The following is an 18,403-nucleotide window of genomic DNA, read 5'->3' as shown; positions in this document are numbered from 1 at the left end:
GAGTCAGTCACCAGTGAAAAAGCTCTCAGCTGGAATGCCAACACAGCCAGCTCCATGTCCTACCGCTGCTTCCCACTACTTCTACACCACCCCCATGCAGTTACTTTTTTTTTTTTTTTACTTTTTTTTTTGCTTGTCTCTGCAAAACACAAAGAACTGCTTCAATAAAAAACAATTTTAACTAATATCTAAAGCTATTCCTGAAAACAGACGGGGAGTGTAAAAAAAAGAAAAAGGAGAGAGAGAGAGAAAACTTATGTAAACATATCACATATATCCTGTTTAGATAGTCCATTCTTACTCTCCTATCTCCTTCCCCCCAACCTAGTACTATGCATACTCTTTCTGTACATGCTAGTCAGAAATGTGAATGCCTATATTGAGCTCAGTGAGTAAATCCAGTTCCGTTTTACATATCTGCTTCTACCAATTTGTAAAATACCTTCTTCTCCTTTTATTTGCAGTCAGCTAAGAAAAAAAGCATGGATGTTCAGTTACTTCTTAGTCCAAATCACATTACACTTAATACCAAGACTTTCAGAATGTTTTCTTATTGCTCACGACAAAGTTACAACTTAGGGTAATATGCCTTATGGTGAGGTTATTTGCCAATTTTCTAATGAGTTTTCTGAAGCCCTGCTTTATTCTTTGGGCAGTTTGTGTTGCCTTTGGAAACAAAAAATATTTCTAATTGTGGATGAATGAAGACAATTGTGTGAATTTAACACTGGTCCATTCTTTGCAAGTACCAATAGCTCTAATGCAAGTAAGATATTGTAACATTTCAATTATCTAAGAGAGGGAATGCAGGTTGCTTTTTTTTTAATGATCAGTATAATTCAAAATAATTTTACAATTAATAGTTAACCTTTCTACATTAAGTAATTCAAAAGCCTCTACAGAGCACACAGATAGAGATGCCACTTTACAATATGCTTCAATAATTAATCATTTTTGACAAGAGTTTGAAAAGGGTCCATGAGGCAAGTACAAATCACCAATTTGCTCTTCTGTAAGTGGCTTCTTTAAAAAAGAGAAAGATGTGCCTCCAAGAGGAGCATACAGCTTCTCATTTATTTTGTCATGTATGTATATCTGTCAGGTTACTGTGTCCCTTCATTCCCTGTTTTAAGAGTAGTTAATGCTGTTTATTCTTTCTGTCTTCCTCCTCCACCTTTCTGCCCCTTTTCCAGCTAGCCAACTGTGGCTAAATATTTTGTGTAGCGTTTACTTTATTCTAAAGACTTTGCATCCCTAAATTTGTAATTGCAGTTCTGTTTTTACAAGCCTAGTTACAGAACAGCTTTCAAGTGTGATCTGCTACTTCAAAAGGTAGTTCTGAAATGTCATCTAAATACAAGGTCTGCTCACCCATATTAAACACTGAACTCCATAAATACTTTGTACTTTAAATGCTGAGATTTTTTAATGTAATCTAGATCATGAAGTTACTGTTACCTCAGTAGTGAAAAATGTATCTGGCACTACTCACCATGTAAAGTGGTAAGAAATTTCATGTTAAAGAGGAGCCATTACAATCCATATTTAAATTTCAAAAAAAAAAAAAAAAAAAAGGAATTAAACATCTAATTTGCACAATTGCTGCATGTACCTTTATGTACATACTGCATGCCTTAAATCAATTTTCAGCCTCTACATTGAAATTAAATGAACATTTAATCTTGTTTTCAATTATAATGCTTGGATGTAGTTCATTTTAAGTTGGTTAGAACATTCATCTTGGATTTATTTTACTTATCTTTTAGATTTTGTTTTGACTTACTATATGTTCTGCATCACAACATACCTGTTTTAAGTAAATCAAACGCTGCAGAGTCAGTATCCAACATTTAAATTTTAAGGTGAACTATCCCATTATATAGGTATGTAAACATGAAAAGTAGAGTAGTATATTTCAGAAACTCTCGATATTTAAAAAAGAATCAGTCTAATTTACAAAATTCTTTCTATTGAGAGAAGGACCAACAGCAACTACATGGGTTTTCTATACTCTTACAAGTGTTCTTAAAAGCATATCTTCACACACAAAGACAGTATTAAATACTAATGCTCATGTTCTTCATGTTACTTAGTTTACTATATTGTAATGCTCTTGCCCCAGTATTTGTGTAAAAAGCAATTTTCCTTGTGGACTGAGAAGACAGTATATCATAATTAAGCTGAAAAATATCTAGCATGTCTAGGTCAGGGCTGAAAATGACACATTCCTGTAGCAAGTTAAAAGCATTTGTCCATAGGTGAAATCACTTGTCTTAGAAAAGAGCATCCAAAAGATGTACATAAGTAGTACTTCTATGTGGTGGGATCACTTCAGAAACTAAGGCCATTCAGCCATTGTGCCCCTCCTAACTCATTTTCAAGCTTTCAGTTCAGGCAGCCTCTAGGAAGAACAGTAACCCTGGCTATGCTAAATCCTCACATCCAGTGTAAAAGTCAAAAGTCTCATAAAAATCAAAATTGAGAAGACAAACGAAGTCGTATCTCTTTACACAAAAGCCTGGCGAGGAGTGACAAGGCACCCTCTTCTATGGAAGCCAAAGAAAGCAAGACAGGAAGAAGGGACTAATACTTACTGGGTGGTAGAGGAGTCTGGGCACTCAGAAGTCAGGCTACTACTAAGGCCTGCAGCACCCTTGAGTGCCCCTATATAAAGGGTACGGAGCATGCTAGGAAAGGATTGCTTTAAAGGCATATTCACTGATGACCTGTCAGTTTTACAATTTGTTTGCCACCTGGTTCTTAGTTCAAAGGGAATTGTATGAAAACTGCCCTGTACGTTACTTATTTGAATTCTTTGCATCTTTTTTTATGATGTTAAAAATGATAAAACAGCTACCCAGAATCCATTCGGATAGTATTTGCTCATTAAGTCTTAAGGTTCATACCTAGTTCTAAAACGGGTTTTAAAACACCCTTAGCCTGACAGCTCTAGATTTCTGCTGCATTGTTCACAATAGTCAAAAATGTGTGGAAGCGTTTGCAAGTTGGCAGTCTTAGAACATTTGAATGATGGTACCAAAGCAGTGTCTGCCTCTCCAGTGTGCCAACCCATGCCTGCGGCTAGTTCCAGCTCATTGTCATTTCTGAAAGCAAATAAATTGCAGAGCTAGTAGTTTTAAAGTCTGAAGTTTCTGTGCGAAACTGTTCTCCAGGGCAGAGATTTTGGACAGAAGTAAACTTTTCCTGACCTGTGCAGGTTATAGTACCAAATCAAAGGGGTTTTTAGGCTGAATTTTTAAGCGAATGAGGCCACATTATATGTTGCATGTGTGTCTGTGTGTCAGTTCATTTCCACCAGTAATGTGAAGCTGCTTGCCAACTTCAGCACAGTTTGATAGAGGAATAGCAACAATAAACTCGCTAGAAATGGAAGGTCTTGCTAATAATGCTTTTACTAGAAGGACAGTTCCTTCCCTCTAAACAGGTATCAGAAACATCCTCTCTCCCCTGCTCTTAGACACAGAGCCACAGACATGCACAGATCAACCTCGAGACGCCAACTGGTTGGTATTATTCTTCATTCTGCCTATGGAACTACTTTGCTAATCTCTCTTCCACTCTATTTAAATGTTGGATACCACGGTTAGTTTTAAAGATGATACGAAATTTTCTTAAATAAAATAGTGCTTCCTAGTTTGTTGGTTTAATGATCAGTTCCTTGCGATCTAGATTTAACTAACCATTGCCACCTCCAACCTCTGAACTTGTTGATTGATCTGGCCACTTGTCTTCAACGCCCAAAACTGTTTCAAGGAGGTGGGTACTGGCTCAACAGGAAGAACTGCTTACTGGTTATAACCCTGATTGTTGTGCAGTATCAAAGCATTTCTCAACCTGTCAGTGAAGCAACCAACTTGTGTGACAGCACTGGGTTGCTTACATCCATGCCCGTGTTACATACTGTTCTCCACTGCAGCTGCAGCACACCCACTGCCTCTGTTGTGCCCCTGATGATGTGAAGACATAGAAGCAGTCTGTAAGAAGGAGAAAGTTTCTGCATCAAAGAGCCTGGAACTGATTCACAATCTTCCTATGCACTATATTGATGAAATTTCAAGTTATGTGGTCTATGGTTTATCTCAGTTATCTAGCTATTAGAGAGCATGCACTTTTATTCACTAATACTGTTTTAAAATCCTAGCTGAGGGTTTGTTTTCCTCTCTTCTAGAAATCTGCTACATAAACACTGCTGAGAAAACAATTAACAGGGTGTAAATTGTCTTGTATTCCCTTCTCCAAGCCAGCTTCCTACTCACACTGAAATTTATGTCAGGAAAAAGCCAAAATTCTCTCTAGTGACAGTAGTGACATGTGATCTTTTCTTGCCTGTGTCTGGGCCCCATTGTCAGTGATATGCAGAGCCTGGCTGAGCTCACATGACTCCAGTAGGTCAAAGCACTGTCCAGAAAAGGCTGAGGCAATGCTGTCCTGTTGGGTAATGCAACCAAAGGCTATGGAGAGGACTGTATTTCTTATTGGAAACATATGCCTGTCATCTGGCATTAGAACTTGCAGTTCGAGGCTGCTGGTAGGTGCTCATGTCATCGTAATGACTGTGACAGGATTTTTCCATCTGTAAGTGGAAGATGATTGTAACATTTGGTTTGGCTGCAGCTTTGAAACCACTGAGTTCTCGGCTTCAGAGCAAACCGTGAGGATGAACTCTGCATAAGACTGTTTCAGATCAGCCCAGCAATTAGAGCTGGATCCATGCAGCACTGTGCAGATCTCTCAGAGCAAATTCTGGATTATGCTGGTATTCCTGCATGTAATACCTGCATGGCAACGTGCAGCCTTTAGCTACAGTTCGCTCCAGCTTCAGAAGTGAGCTGAGCCACTTCAGTGCTGTCTTATATCCTACGCTGTTACAGCTGAGTTGGTTCTGGATCAAATTCGTTAGAAGATATTCTGCTTTCTCTTGGTATCTGTGTGGTAGAGGCACAGCCTCATGATCCAGAGTGCTGACTTTGAGCAGCAGCTCTAGATCTGAACACCTGACACTGCTGCTTCGGACTCCACTTTTCCTGTGCTGGTTCTCTCCTCAGGTAAAAGCCACTGGAGAAATGAACCTTACTGGAAATTGCATAATGAAAACTTCTGCTCAGTGCACAGCAGCAATTGAAGACCATGCAGTGCTCTAACACCGCACTGTGGTTCAGTGACAGACACATACCTAAAATATTATTTTCAGATCTTGTCACTCTGTATTAGAATGGCTGCAACAGGTTGGGTGGGTTCAAATGTTTTCCCTGCAGATTGTCAGAGGACTGGCAGTGCTTCTGCATTACACTGGAATTAAAAGCAAGGAATAGTTTAACTTAGGAATAAGTTAATAAGGAATAGCCACAAAAGACTGGCTGCTTTCAAGAAAGAATTAGTCATTAATATAGCATTATTTGAAGGTACTCATTTTTTTATAGAAGCAATAATGCAAACTTCCTCTCCCTCCAGCTACTACAACTAATAATACTCTGTTTCCAAAGAAAGGGGGGAAAAGAAAAGAAAAGAAAAGAAAAGAAAAGAAAAGAAAAGAAAAGAAAAGAAAAGAAAAGAAAAGAAAGACAGAAAGCCAAAGGAAGAAAAAGTGTGAGAGAAAATAAGAAAGCATTCTATCTTGAAATTCAGGTGATTTAAGCCCTCCCTGAGACGCAGAGGAGAAAGGCCTGCTGAAAGCCCACTGCCACCAGCTTCCATACTTTTAAAACAATTAAACAGATGAAAGATGGGCTGACAGTGGTAATATCTCAGAGCCAACCAAGCATCTTCTTTTGCTTCTGAGAACAATCTGCAGGTTAGGGAAACAACTGAGAATAGTGCTAATAGATGGGGATTCTGCAATTCTGCCTTCAGTTTTCAGGAGAAGCCCCAGGCGGAGTTCCTCACAGCATCTAGTCAGCAGTGGCATGAACAACAGTAGCCAAAGCCATGCGTGTAGAAAGCTCTGCATTTTCCAGCCTAGCAAATACACATGGGCTCTCTTGGTTACAGAGACAACTGAAACTGCCTACAGCAGCCCGCACTCTCCTGAAGTGTTGCTGTCCCTTGCCCTCTTCTTAAGAGAGCTTTGTTCATCTCCAGATCCAGTGGCTCTGATCCATCTATTTGTCTGAGACACTGCAACACACCAGGAGTTAGAATTAGCTGCTCTTCCTGAATTTGTGGCATTCACTGTTGAAAAAACAACAAAGTAATTCTGCTGTTAACGCACAGATTTCATACTGGCATACAGAACAGATGTTTACACAACCCTGCATGTAGCACACATATGGCTGTGTCTGCTTTCAAGCTTTTTGGCTAAGGCAAGTAGTCATTGTTCTTATCAGAGACCTGAGGACAAAAGGGTGAAATAAGGACAGGGCGGCAGCTTTTAATAGAGTTTCTTGGCTCTGGTGGGTTTGTCAGATATTAACGGTTACTCCTGGCATGGCCAATGCAGGATGCACAGTCCAATGATTTCTAGCAGAATTTTGCTTTTACTGTCAAGTAACTTACTTGTAAACACAAATGAGAAGACATTCAGATCAGAAAGTATCACAGACTAAAGGGAGAGAGGCTTGGCTTTGTTTTGAAAATCTTCAATTATGGAAGTGGAGGAGGGGGCGGGAATGAGGGGAGGGCAGTGGGCACACGAAAAAGTCCTCTCCTGCTGCACTGCAGTAAAGGAATTTCAGGGTATACTATAGAAAAGCCATGGCTTGGTGCTGCCCCCCCCCCCACACACACACCACCACCCCTGCCTTGCTAGTTGCCTTCATTTTCATTGCAGAAGCTTGGAGAGAATAAAGGGGTTGGGTGGGATATGAAAACTAATACGATTAAGGCTGGAATGGGGCATTGACAGAGAGCTCCTGTAAGTCCTGGGTATTAGCAGTAACAGCTGCTGCACTTCCCATTAGAGGAGAAAGTGAAGAACTTTCCTGAAAGGATGTTTCTCTGGCAGGCTGCAGGGAGCAACGGCGGCGGGGCCGGTGGAGTGCGTGTCCGAGGTAAGCGAGCTGCGTCGGCACAGCCTGGGACTGCATGGGCCCTGGGGGGCTGCAGCCTCACTCCCTGCGCTGCACTGCACAGGGCGCAGGCATGCGGCGGGGGGGAGGCAGGGGGAGCCACAGATGCTGCCTGGGCAACTCCAGAGGAAAAGAAGTGCTGCACAGAGGTACTTTGATGAGCTTCTGGGAGAAATCACATCCAGCAAGGGAGACTGAAGTACATCTGGAGGGGAGGCTGTCCCACGAGAACGAGGGCATCCCACCCGTAGTGGTATAGGGGCTGGAATATTTTGCAAAGGCTCCTCTGAATCCCACAAGCATCTGGCACACAGCTGGTTGGAGTGATGATGCTGCATAGAAGATAGTTAAACTACATCCATCTGCTCCCTGCTTGAGGCTAGGAACAAACAGTTTCATGTGCAGTGGCAGTTTTTTAGAGACAGTTGGAAAGTTTTAAAAGTGATATAAGTGGAGGTGCAAGGTAGACCTCCTCAGTCTAATTTCCTTTGATTTATTTGCATCTACTTACTGACTGAGTGTAAGGTAACCTAAGCCAGGAAAATTTGCACATTGAAAAGATGTTAGAAAGAACTACATTAAAAGCAGCACAACCTGCTTGAGGATTCACATTACTACTCACAATAAATACTGTGTGCTCATTCTTCACCTTCACTTTCAAATGTGAATAACAAGAATAATAAAATCCAGTCCATCCAGCCAATCTGCAAATGTTTTGTGCCAGCCACCAAATCTAAGAGGTACTAAAGACATGGCATATAGAAATTATTAAACTTCTGTAATGTCAAGAAAAATGTTTGCTCAGATTAAATACTAGAGAAATCTTAGCATTAGCCAAAATAGCTACATGTTTATCTTAGGCTGCTAGTGCTAGTTTCAAAGATAGTATCTCTGATGTCTCATAATCAACAAAGAGTTTTGACAGAGAAGGACAAACTAAAATGCTGCTGGAATGTCAAATACGGGTGGTATAGTTAGCACAGACATTCTGCGGTCGCAGGGAGCACCACATCTCCATGACTTGAAGCACTGGCTGCTAGAAGATGTTTTGCGCTTATGCAGGTCACAGCAAGGTGCAGAGAGGTGTTCTCCCTGCACGCGGCCAGACAGCAATGCGACATAGCTCTGTGCTGTCTCTGCCTGCCGGTGAGCAGGGAGGGGCTCTACTGTAGCACAAAGCTTGTGAGGAACTGGGCACAGCTCAGTTTCCACGGAGTGGCTCTACAGATCTAAGGCATAGGTACCTCCCCTTTCTCTTCCCCATGGAGCAAGTTGTGTATGTATGTGGGCTGGGAATGGTAGAGAGTGCCGAGCTGACTTGTGAGCACGTCAGTACAGAGCCTTGTCCTCCAGCTAAACACAGGAATTTTTAGAGCCAGTGTGCCTCAGCTATTCACTCAATGGATGACTTCACAAGAAGTGCATTCTCTTGTGGGGTCTCTCCTTCCCAGCCTCAACAATTTACTTCAAAACGTGAAATTTGTGGATTGCCAGAGAGGCTCCACATACCACAGAGATCATTTATTCTCCTTCATTCAAAGACTGTGGGAAAGGCTGTTCTAGAGCTCAGTTAATTCAAAGGTAACAGACACACTTGTGCACTGCAGCTGCCAGAAGTCACTGCTTTGAAGTTAACTTGCCTGTTGTTTTACTGATATAAGATGGAGAACGGAAGGAAAGTCCACGCAGTTATCATTGGATGGGCATGCACAACCCTGTGCTTGGTTTCATACACTGCTGCCTTCTCTCGTGGTGCGAGTCTTTCTGCCTGCACTGACATGATGCCCAAGCACATGAGAGCTCAGCTGCACAGTCCCAGGAACAACTATGTTACTATCCATACCAATATGTCCTTGTTCTTCCCAGGTGACAAGGTACCAGGTAAGGAACAACAACTTATTGTATATACTAGCACAATCATGGAAAAAGCCCTTAAGCAGTTATTAGTTCTACCCTGTGGTAGTTTTGTTGACACATACTCAAATCATATTCAGCCTTGACTTTAAATCCTGTGCACTGAGCAAAGAAGTTGTATGGTCTATGCTCAGAGAAGCAATTATTTAAGATGAAATGTTTCTAAAAAAATGATGAATGCACCTAAGAGACAAGTAATAACTAACCTCTGGTGGTGATGTTAATCTCTGTGAGGGATGGGAAGAGGGTAACTTCCCAATGGCACTGCTCTGTGTGAGCTATACCATATCTCTCATCATGTGGAAATGAATGTAATTAGAAAGACTCGTCACCTGTTAGGTGTATAAAGTCTGGGCATTTTTGTCAGCAGTTGTCATGGCTGAAAGGATCACATTTTGCTTGCAGGCACTTTGCCTAAGTTTTCTTAGGTGATGTCTGACTCCAGATTTTCACCATGTTGCAGGCCAAATGTTTGCTGCTGGTAGGTTGAGATGCTTTGGGTGGGATTCATTCATCTCAACCATGTCTCAATCATACAGGAACTCACCACACGCAATGGCGCATGAGAGGCACCTCCGGAAGGTAAGCGACCTTGCCTGACTCCCATGCCTGTCCAAGGACAGGATGAGTTGCCCCGTCAGTGACCGGCCCTCTTCACTGTGTGTGAAGGTGTCTTAAGTGATGACCTTGACTATTTGGTAGGTTGGGCAGGATGACTCCTCCCCAGCATCGCTGCACCTGAGGAAGAAGCAGACAGAGCTGAGATCTACCTTTCTTCAGTCTGGCCACTTGCCTGCTTATTTAAACTACTTCTTCTCCAAGGACACCATATAATCTTTTGCATACATGAAGCATGGTACTCAAACCTTCTTCTTTAAAAATGGATGCATGCTGTCCTACACAATATGCTTAGCAGCTTATAATCAAGGGAGGGAAAAAAAAAGACTCAAGTAAATTATCTGTGTAATTTCATACTACAAAGTCAAGAGTGAAGTCTAGCCTTTTGTGTCTAGCATATCCAAGACAGACTGTAAGGACAATATTAGATTTTTTTTTTTTTTTTTTGTACAGGATTTTCTTCTGATTTCAGTGGTGCCAACGAAAACTTCACTGCAAACAATTCATCTATGACACAAATCCCTTCATGTGCCATATTTTGTCTTGCAGTGACAGTGCGGAGCAGCCGAGATTTTATGGGCTTTCTGCTTCAAGCTCGCAAGGTGTCTAACGATGAAATTGCTGGCACATTTGTTTTTATTCCTCCTGGTTCCAAACTGCTGACTTGTTTTGAAGATGGTGATACTGTCACCCACTCGGACAAATCCCTGAAAAGAAACTTGTCCTTTGTGTGGAAAGCACCAGACCAACCCATTGGAGACATCAAGTTTTTGTAAGAACATGTTGGTTCCCAACCAGAATTTGTGTTTTCTTAGTTAAAAAGTTGGCTCTATTTTTCCATTGTACCTGTCCAACACAGTGGTTGGATATATTTTGAGTCCCATATAGTTAAATACTTATCAAATGCTACAATGGTGTCCCAGCTGGTATATAAATTGCCCTTTATATCTGCTAGGTAGTGCTCCTTTCTGTTTACTTGGTCAGTATTTTCTCAGAATAAATACAGCAGCAGATGACAGCCTAAGCACTTAGGAAATAGAAATACTAAGGTTAAAGAGAGAACTGTGATCACTTGCCTTTCTAAGTAACACAGCCCACAAGACCACCCTCTCTACAGGATAATGTTGTGTATTACTTCTGTGATTTCAAATTTCACTTTTTTTTTAAACTGAAATATAAACAGAATTATTCACAGACAAAGTTACTGTTTTAAATCAAGTAATAAGAGAAAGCAAGCAGTGAGTCAAAAATTGACCTCATTGTTCTGCATCAAAGTCCAAAACTGTCCAAATATTTTGGTTCTGTCTTGGAATGAAATTAAATTTTTCTAACTAGCTGTTGGAGAGGAAGCACAGTGCTTTTTCATTTTGGAAGAGATGAAATTGTTATGTATTGTCTTCACACAAACCACTCACAAGCTGCTTGGCTAGATCCTTGGCTGCTCCCCAAAACATCAGCTTTCTGGTGAGTCCCATGGTTTGTGCATCTCACTGTGATTCAACATAAATTCATTGAAACAGATACGTTTTTGCTCAGAACATCCATTTTGCCCATTGTTTTATACTGGGGAACACTATTAAAATGTATAAAGCTAAAACAAACAAAAAATAACCTAATCTCACCAATACTTTTTCCTAGCCATCCACTCTGATCCTTCCCTCCCTGTCTTTTGACCCTCTAAAGTTGGCTTCTGGTAATGGTTCTCCTTTCTCCATGCCATGCCAGGCTGTGGCTCTGAACATGGGCCTCTCTCTTCTCCATGGAAACCTTCAGATATATCTTCCTCCCTTCTCTCTCCTATGTCTCCAGACACTCCCTGTATATCTGATGTTGCTACTGCTCCCACATTTTCCTTCTCCCTCTGCATTTTTTTTCCAGTTGTTCTCCATTCTTCCCTCTGCTTCCTATCAGGTTGCTGGGTCTTGTGCATTTGGGGGATTTCAGCTGCCCTCCCCCTCCCAGAGTGGCACAAGAAGCAGCAGTGTCCCGCTCCAACCTCCATGGTCACAGCATGGTGGCCCCTGGCAGTGCAAAGAGCCACACTGGGGAATGCTGCACTCAGCTCTATGCTGGAGCACACGCTACATGATGCCAGAGAATGGCAGCGGCCCATCTCCACCGAGTTCCTACTGAGACTGTGAAAAGCTGAGGTTCCCACCCCCATCCACTAAACTACTTATAAATTGGTAAACTTTCAGCAGATTTAATGCAAATAGCAAAAGACACATCCTAACAAGGGTGTTCCCCAGCCACATTGTAAATCCTTCTTTTAAAACTTGTTTCAGAGCATCTGAAAAAATTCCTTTTAAGATTTAAAAAGCTCATAAGTGTAGTTTAACAAAGAAAAAACAGGGTTGTTTTCTCTTATCTCATTCTCAGAAGTAGCTGAGCCATCTAAGCTGAAATTCTTCAACAAACATCCAGCTTAAATAAGGCTGTCAAGATGAATGGTTAAAAGATTGGTAAAAGGCAGTTTTCACATCTGACAAAAAGCAGCATGTTAGGCAGGCTCACATACTGAAGGGCTAAGGGAGAGTGCCCTTATTTTTTTCTACCTATGCTGCTGTTTGTACAAGTTACATTGACTTCTTTTAATTAGTAAATACCACTGTTGTCTCCTTGCCTACGGAAGATTATAAGCAGAGCTATTCAAAGTTTTCCAAATGTACTTCTGTCAATGTAGCAGATATAATAGCTTTCTTTTCATTTCGTTCCCACACATTTTTTGACTGATCTTAATTATGAGTGATCCTTCACTCATTATCTTTCTTATGGGACCTGCTATCTTTTATTTGTAATATAAAATGTGTGATGGGCTAACCCTTTAAAATATTTTTGCACTGCTTCTGCCTTTAGATTAAAGCATTTCTTTTGATTAGCTAAATGTTCTGATGTTTTATTAATGGTATAGAGTAAGTAAATCCTTGCATAATTATATTTTTAACAGCATATCTGTGGTCCAGTCATACTTTGTTTACTGGGCAAAGATTGAATCTGCTGTTGTGGCTCAACAAGTGCAAAACAAAACATCTGCTGATAGCCATAAGTCCAAGCCTCTAACTCCTGCACCCTTGCAAGAACTCACTGGCCCACAGGTAGCAGGTATGGCAAGCAGAGGTACGTGTTTGGTTATTGACGGCTTCTACAAAGCCTTTTGACAGCTTATTCCACGTGACTGTTGAAAACAAGTAGCAAACAAGCTAGAGAGGCCCATTTAACTCTTATAGCTGTTGGTGAGACCCAAGATGGCTGTGAAGAACTCTGAAGTGAGGGCATGTGTCAGCTTTGAAGGTAACACAGGCAGCCCAAGGAGGGTACCAAAAGGATAAAGAGTTGCTAGATCTTAAGATTTCAGTGCAAACCCTGAAATATATCAAGTTTTACCTAAAATCTCAATTCCTGAAGACAAGCAAGTGCAATTTGCAATACTGTCTAAACACACAAGTAAATTTGTCTCCAAATGAGGCGGTTATCCTTCAGGTATGTATTTATATGTATTTATACAGCCTCTGCTCAGTAAAATGTTCCACAAAATTAGACTTACATTAAAGTCTGATCTGCTTCTCAACATTCTTGGTGTAGCACCAAGATTTAGTTTTAATTATTTTACATGAATAGAATTTGGGCAGTGGGCTTTGTTGCTTTCCTTTCCATCTCAGTTCTACTGAGAGATCAGTGATACAAAAATAAAAATTACTATTATGATCCTTACTAGTCAATTGTAGCACCAAGTGCAGTTTGAAATAAACAAAACGAGGAAAATGAATAGACAACTTCTGTTCCTCTTCTATTTTGTGTGTTGTCTCTGTGTTTGACAAGACACCACCTCTCCCACTGCGATTACCAACTTCCCTCAGTACACAAACAGTCTGCCTGGAGGGCTGACTGGCATGGCTGTAACAGAAGTACTGGAGCCGGGTTTTGGTGTCCAGACAGATACACAGCCTGTTGCTGACCCAAAGCTGTTGTCTCGGACTTTGCTGAGTGCCACGGCCTTGGCTGCATCCAGCAGAAGTGGAGGGAACAGCAATTTCAGTGGTCAACGGCTGGAGCCATCACTTGCTTTCCAAGAACTGCGCCTCACAAGTGCTTTGCCAAGTTTCCTCTTCCAAGACTATTCCACCAGCTACACCACCTATGACGGGTACTGAGTGAGCACCAAATGTGATAGACTAAACAGTGGGAACAGCTATTTCTCTAACAGTGCTGAGGAAAGGAGTTAATACTACTTTCAGTTTGGCTGAATAAGTGTCCTTGTAGGAAGGTGTTTGTGGCTGTGAGGGAAGGTGAGGAGGTGTTTGCTTGCTTAACTTTTGAAAAATGATCCTTCAGAGATTGCGTATGACAGAAAGTGACAGTGAGACACTATTTCAAAACAATTGAAGAGCAGACATTCTTCTGATCATCTCAGTAGAGATGCCCAGCTAGGTGACAGAAAAAATGTGATAAAAAATTCAGAACTGACTGTTGTTATATTCTTCTAAAAGCATTTGCAAGTATTCAAGTAAATGATGTACTTAGCAGAGCTTTTCCTCCATCTGCAGGGAAAAGAAAAGAAAGAAAGAGGATGTCTACTCAGATGCAGAAGTCTGAGAGAGTTAGGGCTGTATGGGCTTTCATGCTGTGTTTTACACTGGGGTGTACATGACGGGTATGGGAATAAATGAGAAGACATTAAAAATAGGGCTCTGTGCAGTGTGTGTTGACTGTGTGTATCATGAGGCTATTCTAGCAAGTGGCACTCATAATAAATTGTGTATACTGTAGACCCTGGAGATTCTTACTTTTTTTTTTTTTTTTTTTTTTTTTTTTTTTTTTTTAAGTGATAGACATAATACATTAACCTTGTCTTTCCTGTTTCAATATTTCAGAACACAAAGTATTTCCAGCACTACCAAAACACACTTGTGTGTGACATGTAAAGACAGCGGGCAGGTAAGCACTGGGGATGGGGAGGGTGTCTTCTCTAGAGACAGAAATTGCTGGGAGTTGGTGAAAGGACTAACAGAAGATGAGGATAAAACCCCTCTATTACATCACAGCACCAAGCAGCCTATGTAGGTGTCACAAGTGACTAAAACCACTTTGAGACTGTTAAGAATTTTAATTTTAAAATTTTATCTGAAAATCATTTTTTATATCTTTCTTTTTTCCCTTTGAGTCTGCTGCCTGGGTTTCTATGAGTCCCACTGTAGAAACAAGCTAAAATAACTTTTCCATATGTAGACATGACCATAACTACATGCTGCTGGATTTTACTGGGCTGGAAATTTGCATTTATTCCAGGAGGCTGAGATATGCTTTCCAGAGATGCAGTGATCCCAATAGGTACTAACCATTACATTTATTAGAGGCGCAGGGCTTCAGCCTGTCTGGCCAAGGCCAGGGGAATTACATGCTTTCTGAGGGAAGTTCTACATCTCTCTGTGAACATGATAGACCTATATTCTCCTCAGCTTTAAAGCCTGATTTTGCCCAATAGTTTTAAGCATTTCTTTCTGCATAAAGCGCTTTATAGTAGTCACCTCTTTGTGGTATCAGTGTGGGCCTGCTCTGTAATAAAGACAAAAACATATACTGCATGTAAGGTAATTTCCTATTTCTCTAAGCACTGAAATGCCTAAGAAGAAAACATGTTCCTTAATGTGTTCACACGAATCATGCAGTGCAGAAAGCTTAAATGGGTACTTCTGCATAGGAATGCAGCAGTTCAAAAACAGCTTGATATTATTTAGGGAGCTCAAGGTCCTGTTTTCAGATCATTTACTTTTCCCTTACAGGACTTAAGTTGTTCTTACTTGAGACCTAAGTAAGTTGCTGTCCAGGGACAGAAAAGTCTAATGTCCCCTTCAGCTGTCATGAAAGGTACAATCCCAGAAACAGTTTCTCACTTTGTTCTAATTTATCATGGTGTAAATCATAGTGGAGATCACCAAAGTCAGAACAGTTTCCTCCCTGTGAAAACAGAGCAGAGTGAGAATGGTCTGGAGCCCATGGGGCATTTGATGTCTTGTTCTATCATTGCTCTTCCTGCTTACCTGTTGGTTGGGATCCTCTGAGCCAAGCCCTGGAGGTAGCTGTCTCCTAGGATGCACAGTACAGCTGCAATTTCCTCTTTCAGGGGAAAAATCCCTCCTCCAATAAATCCAATTTATTGGATTCTGGTGCAGTCCTTCTGCCTACTGCTGCTGCTCCCTGCTTGCATGTTTGCTTCTTCTGAGCTTTCAGGAAGGTGGCCAGCAGTTATCCCTTTGATAGGCAGCCGTGTGTGTTTCCTTTTGCTCAGCCTGCATTTCAGATAGTGGTAGGATATCAGGATGGAGCCCCCAAGAGAACAAGGCCGTGAATGGTATGGGAGCAGTGCCAGCACAGGAGATTGGGTCAACCAGGAAGGTAGAGGTGGTGGTCAGCCAAAGGCTTGAGTTCATGGGCAGATGAAGCTGAGCACTGGTCTGAGATGGTTGCAACAGCTGAAGATGGCAGAAGGGACGAGCTGGTGAGAGCGCCATTCGGGAAGGGGTGTTACGGGAAGAAAAGTCCAGAAAGGCGTAAAATGACAGTGGTGTTGGGCAAGTGAGTGGCTTTACTGAGGGAGGAACCATGAGCTGCAGGGGGCCTGCTGGAAATCAGCTAGAGAAGGGAAAAGATAGAGAGGGAAGGGAGAGAAAGTGGAGGACAGAGGGCGTTATTCAGATGGGAACTTGCGGAGAAGCCAGAAAGTGAGGATAGCTTAGAGACATGAGAAAAAAAGTTAACAGGGTAAGTCTAATAAGCAAGGGATGGAGAGAATAAAAATACAGAGCTAGATCAGGGTTGTAGGATGCCGTAGGAAGAAGAGAGGCAGCAGTTCAGGAATAAGAGAAATATTTAGTAAGAAGAGGAAGACAGAGAACAAATAAGTGAGAGATATTGAACATGAGCATCTGGCATAGCTATGGAAAGAAGTGAAGAAATGAGAGGACCAAAGGAAGGGAAGAACTATACAAGCCTTATACAAGGTGAGACAGAAAAGCATAGCAAAATTAAAATATTGAGAAATAAGGCAGGAAATTAGAGAAGTAAAAAAATAAAGGACTAAATGAGCAAATTAGGGCAAGGACTTGCAAGGCAAATCTGTTTTCTATATCAAAGACCCAAATCCTGCAGTATATGCCTTTAAAGTGACCTTCACATTTTGATGGCAAGTGATCCATACACATGCAATATTAACTTTGCCAGTCAGCTACTTTACAGTTTGCATATCAGCCATGGAAATCTTTTATTTGCTGCCTATATTTTACTATCGCCTTCACTTTCTTTTGAAATCATCTCTTCCACAAAGGATGCTCTGACCTTCCCCTACCTTGGTTCACAGCTAGCCAGGGTTCCTACCTCAGCTTTGTGCTCCTGTCAGACTGGCTTTCCAGCAAGATTTAGAAACTGTTAATGACAGTAGCAGGTGAGAGTTTCTCTGGTGTAATTAATGGATGTGTGAAAAAGCCTGCTGGGCTGGACATGCTGAAGAGAAGCCAGCTACTAAGGGCCAGATCCAAATCTTAGTGGAGCCAAAGAAAAGACTCCACTATATTTCACAGGTTTTGGATTGGGCCTCAGGTGCACAGCGGGAAGAGGAAAACTCAGTGAGGGCCTCCTAAATTGTAAGACTGTCTCACAGTTGGTTTTGGATGATATCTGTAGTGAAGTCTGGACTATAGAACTGGCATGGTGTGGCTGCCATTTTGTGACTGATAAATCAGGTGCCTGGCACCAAGCCGAGCCCAAGGAGTGCACACAAGCAAGGAAGAACCGCAATTCACGCTACAATGGGCCATTAGACAACACTGAGAGGCAGCAGATTTCAAACTGCATAGACTGAGAAAGCAAAACAGTCTTTGGGGAGAATCCACAAGTTATATGTGACAGTCCCAAAATACTTGTGTCAAAGGTCTTCTGAAGTCCTCTGGGTATCTCAAACCTCTCCATGGTTTGAGCCACAGCCTCGGAAGGGCAATACTGAATGGCAGCAGGCTCACTGTGGCCCTGAACATGAAGTTCATGTTCATGATGAGTTGTGTTGAATCTATCTTGTTTCGTAAAAGCTACTGAATAACCAGAGGATGAAACAGGGTTATTCCAAGGCCAGGGGGGATGCCTGAACCAGAAATAACAGAGCTGAACTATACAGTGAAGCTGTTAGTGGATGAGAATCTCATCAGTCTCCTTCCTATTGCCTCACTGGCTATTTTGTTGTGTTTTTGCTTTCAAAGGTGAGTACTGAGAACTGGGCTGTCTTGAAAACCTCCCCGTATGCAACAGCTTCTCGTTCTGCCCGACATGTATACACTCATCTGCTTGAAACCACTGTGACAACAGCACAGTTTGGCAATTCAGACACTGCCAGCAATTTGTCATCAGCGTCAAGGCAAATGGCAGAAAGAAAGCCAACACTGCAGTCAGAAGAGGCAGGCTCTAGGGGTGAAGAAGAGGAGGAGGAGGAAGTCAGAGAGGAGGTGGCTGGAAATACACTGGCATCAGTGACCAGACCTTTTCCTGAGACCGCTATTCCTGGGAAGGGGCAAGACTCTGGCAGAGAGACTCGACTCATAGCAGCCCAACTTGGCATCCTCCTCGTCTGCACAACTGTCCTGGGCCTGGCTCTGGCAGCTGGGCTGCGCTGTATCTATGCCCAGTACTGCCATAAGCGGACGGAAGTGTCCTTCAGCGAACCAGACAACAATGTCATCACTGTGAGAGAAAACGGGGAGATGATGCACTTCCGGAAGATTCGGGAGAACAGCTTCGTCCTGGTTCAGGCTGAGTATAACTGGATCAGCCCATCAGGCAGTGGGAAAAAGACCATAATCTAG

The 18,403-nt window shown here is 41.9% G+C and overlaps 1 protein-coding gene across 1 annotated transcript; it reads left to right on the top strand.

Annotated features, from left to right (window-relative positions):
• Positions 1-8,686: 8,686 nt before the first annotated feature.
• REELD1 (reeler domain containing 1) lies at positions 8,687-18,403 on the top strand. Its single transcript, XM_062574943.1, has 6 exons — positions 8,687-8,906; positions 10,107-10,329; positions 12,505-12,674; positions 13,377-13,701; positions 14,429-14,492; positions 17,804-18,403. The coding sequence occupies exons 1-6, from the start codon at positions 8,687-8,689 to the stop codon at positions 18,401-18,403; spliced, it is 1,602 nt and encodes a 533-aa protein (XP_062430927.1).

This window comes from Rhea pennata, chromosome 4 (assembly GCF_028389875.1).
Source record: "Rhea pennata isolate bPtePen1 chromosome 4, bPtePen1.pri, whole genome shotgun sequence".
Classification (NCBI taxonomy): domain Eukaryota; kingdom Metazoa; phylum Chordata; class Aves; order Rheiformes; family Rheidae; genus Rhea; species Rhea pennata.
The sequence above is the reverse complement of the archived record's forward strand: the minus strand, read 5'-3'. Positions and strand labels throughout refer to the sequence as shown.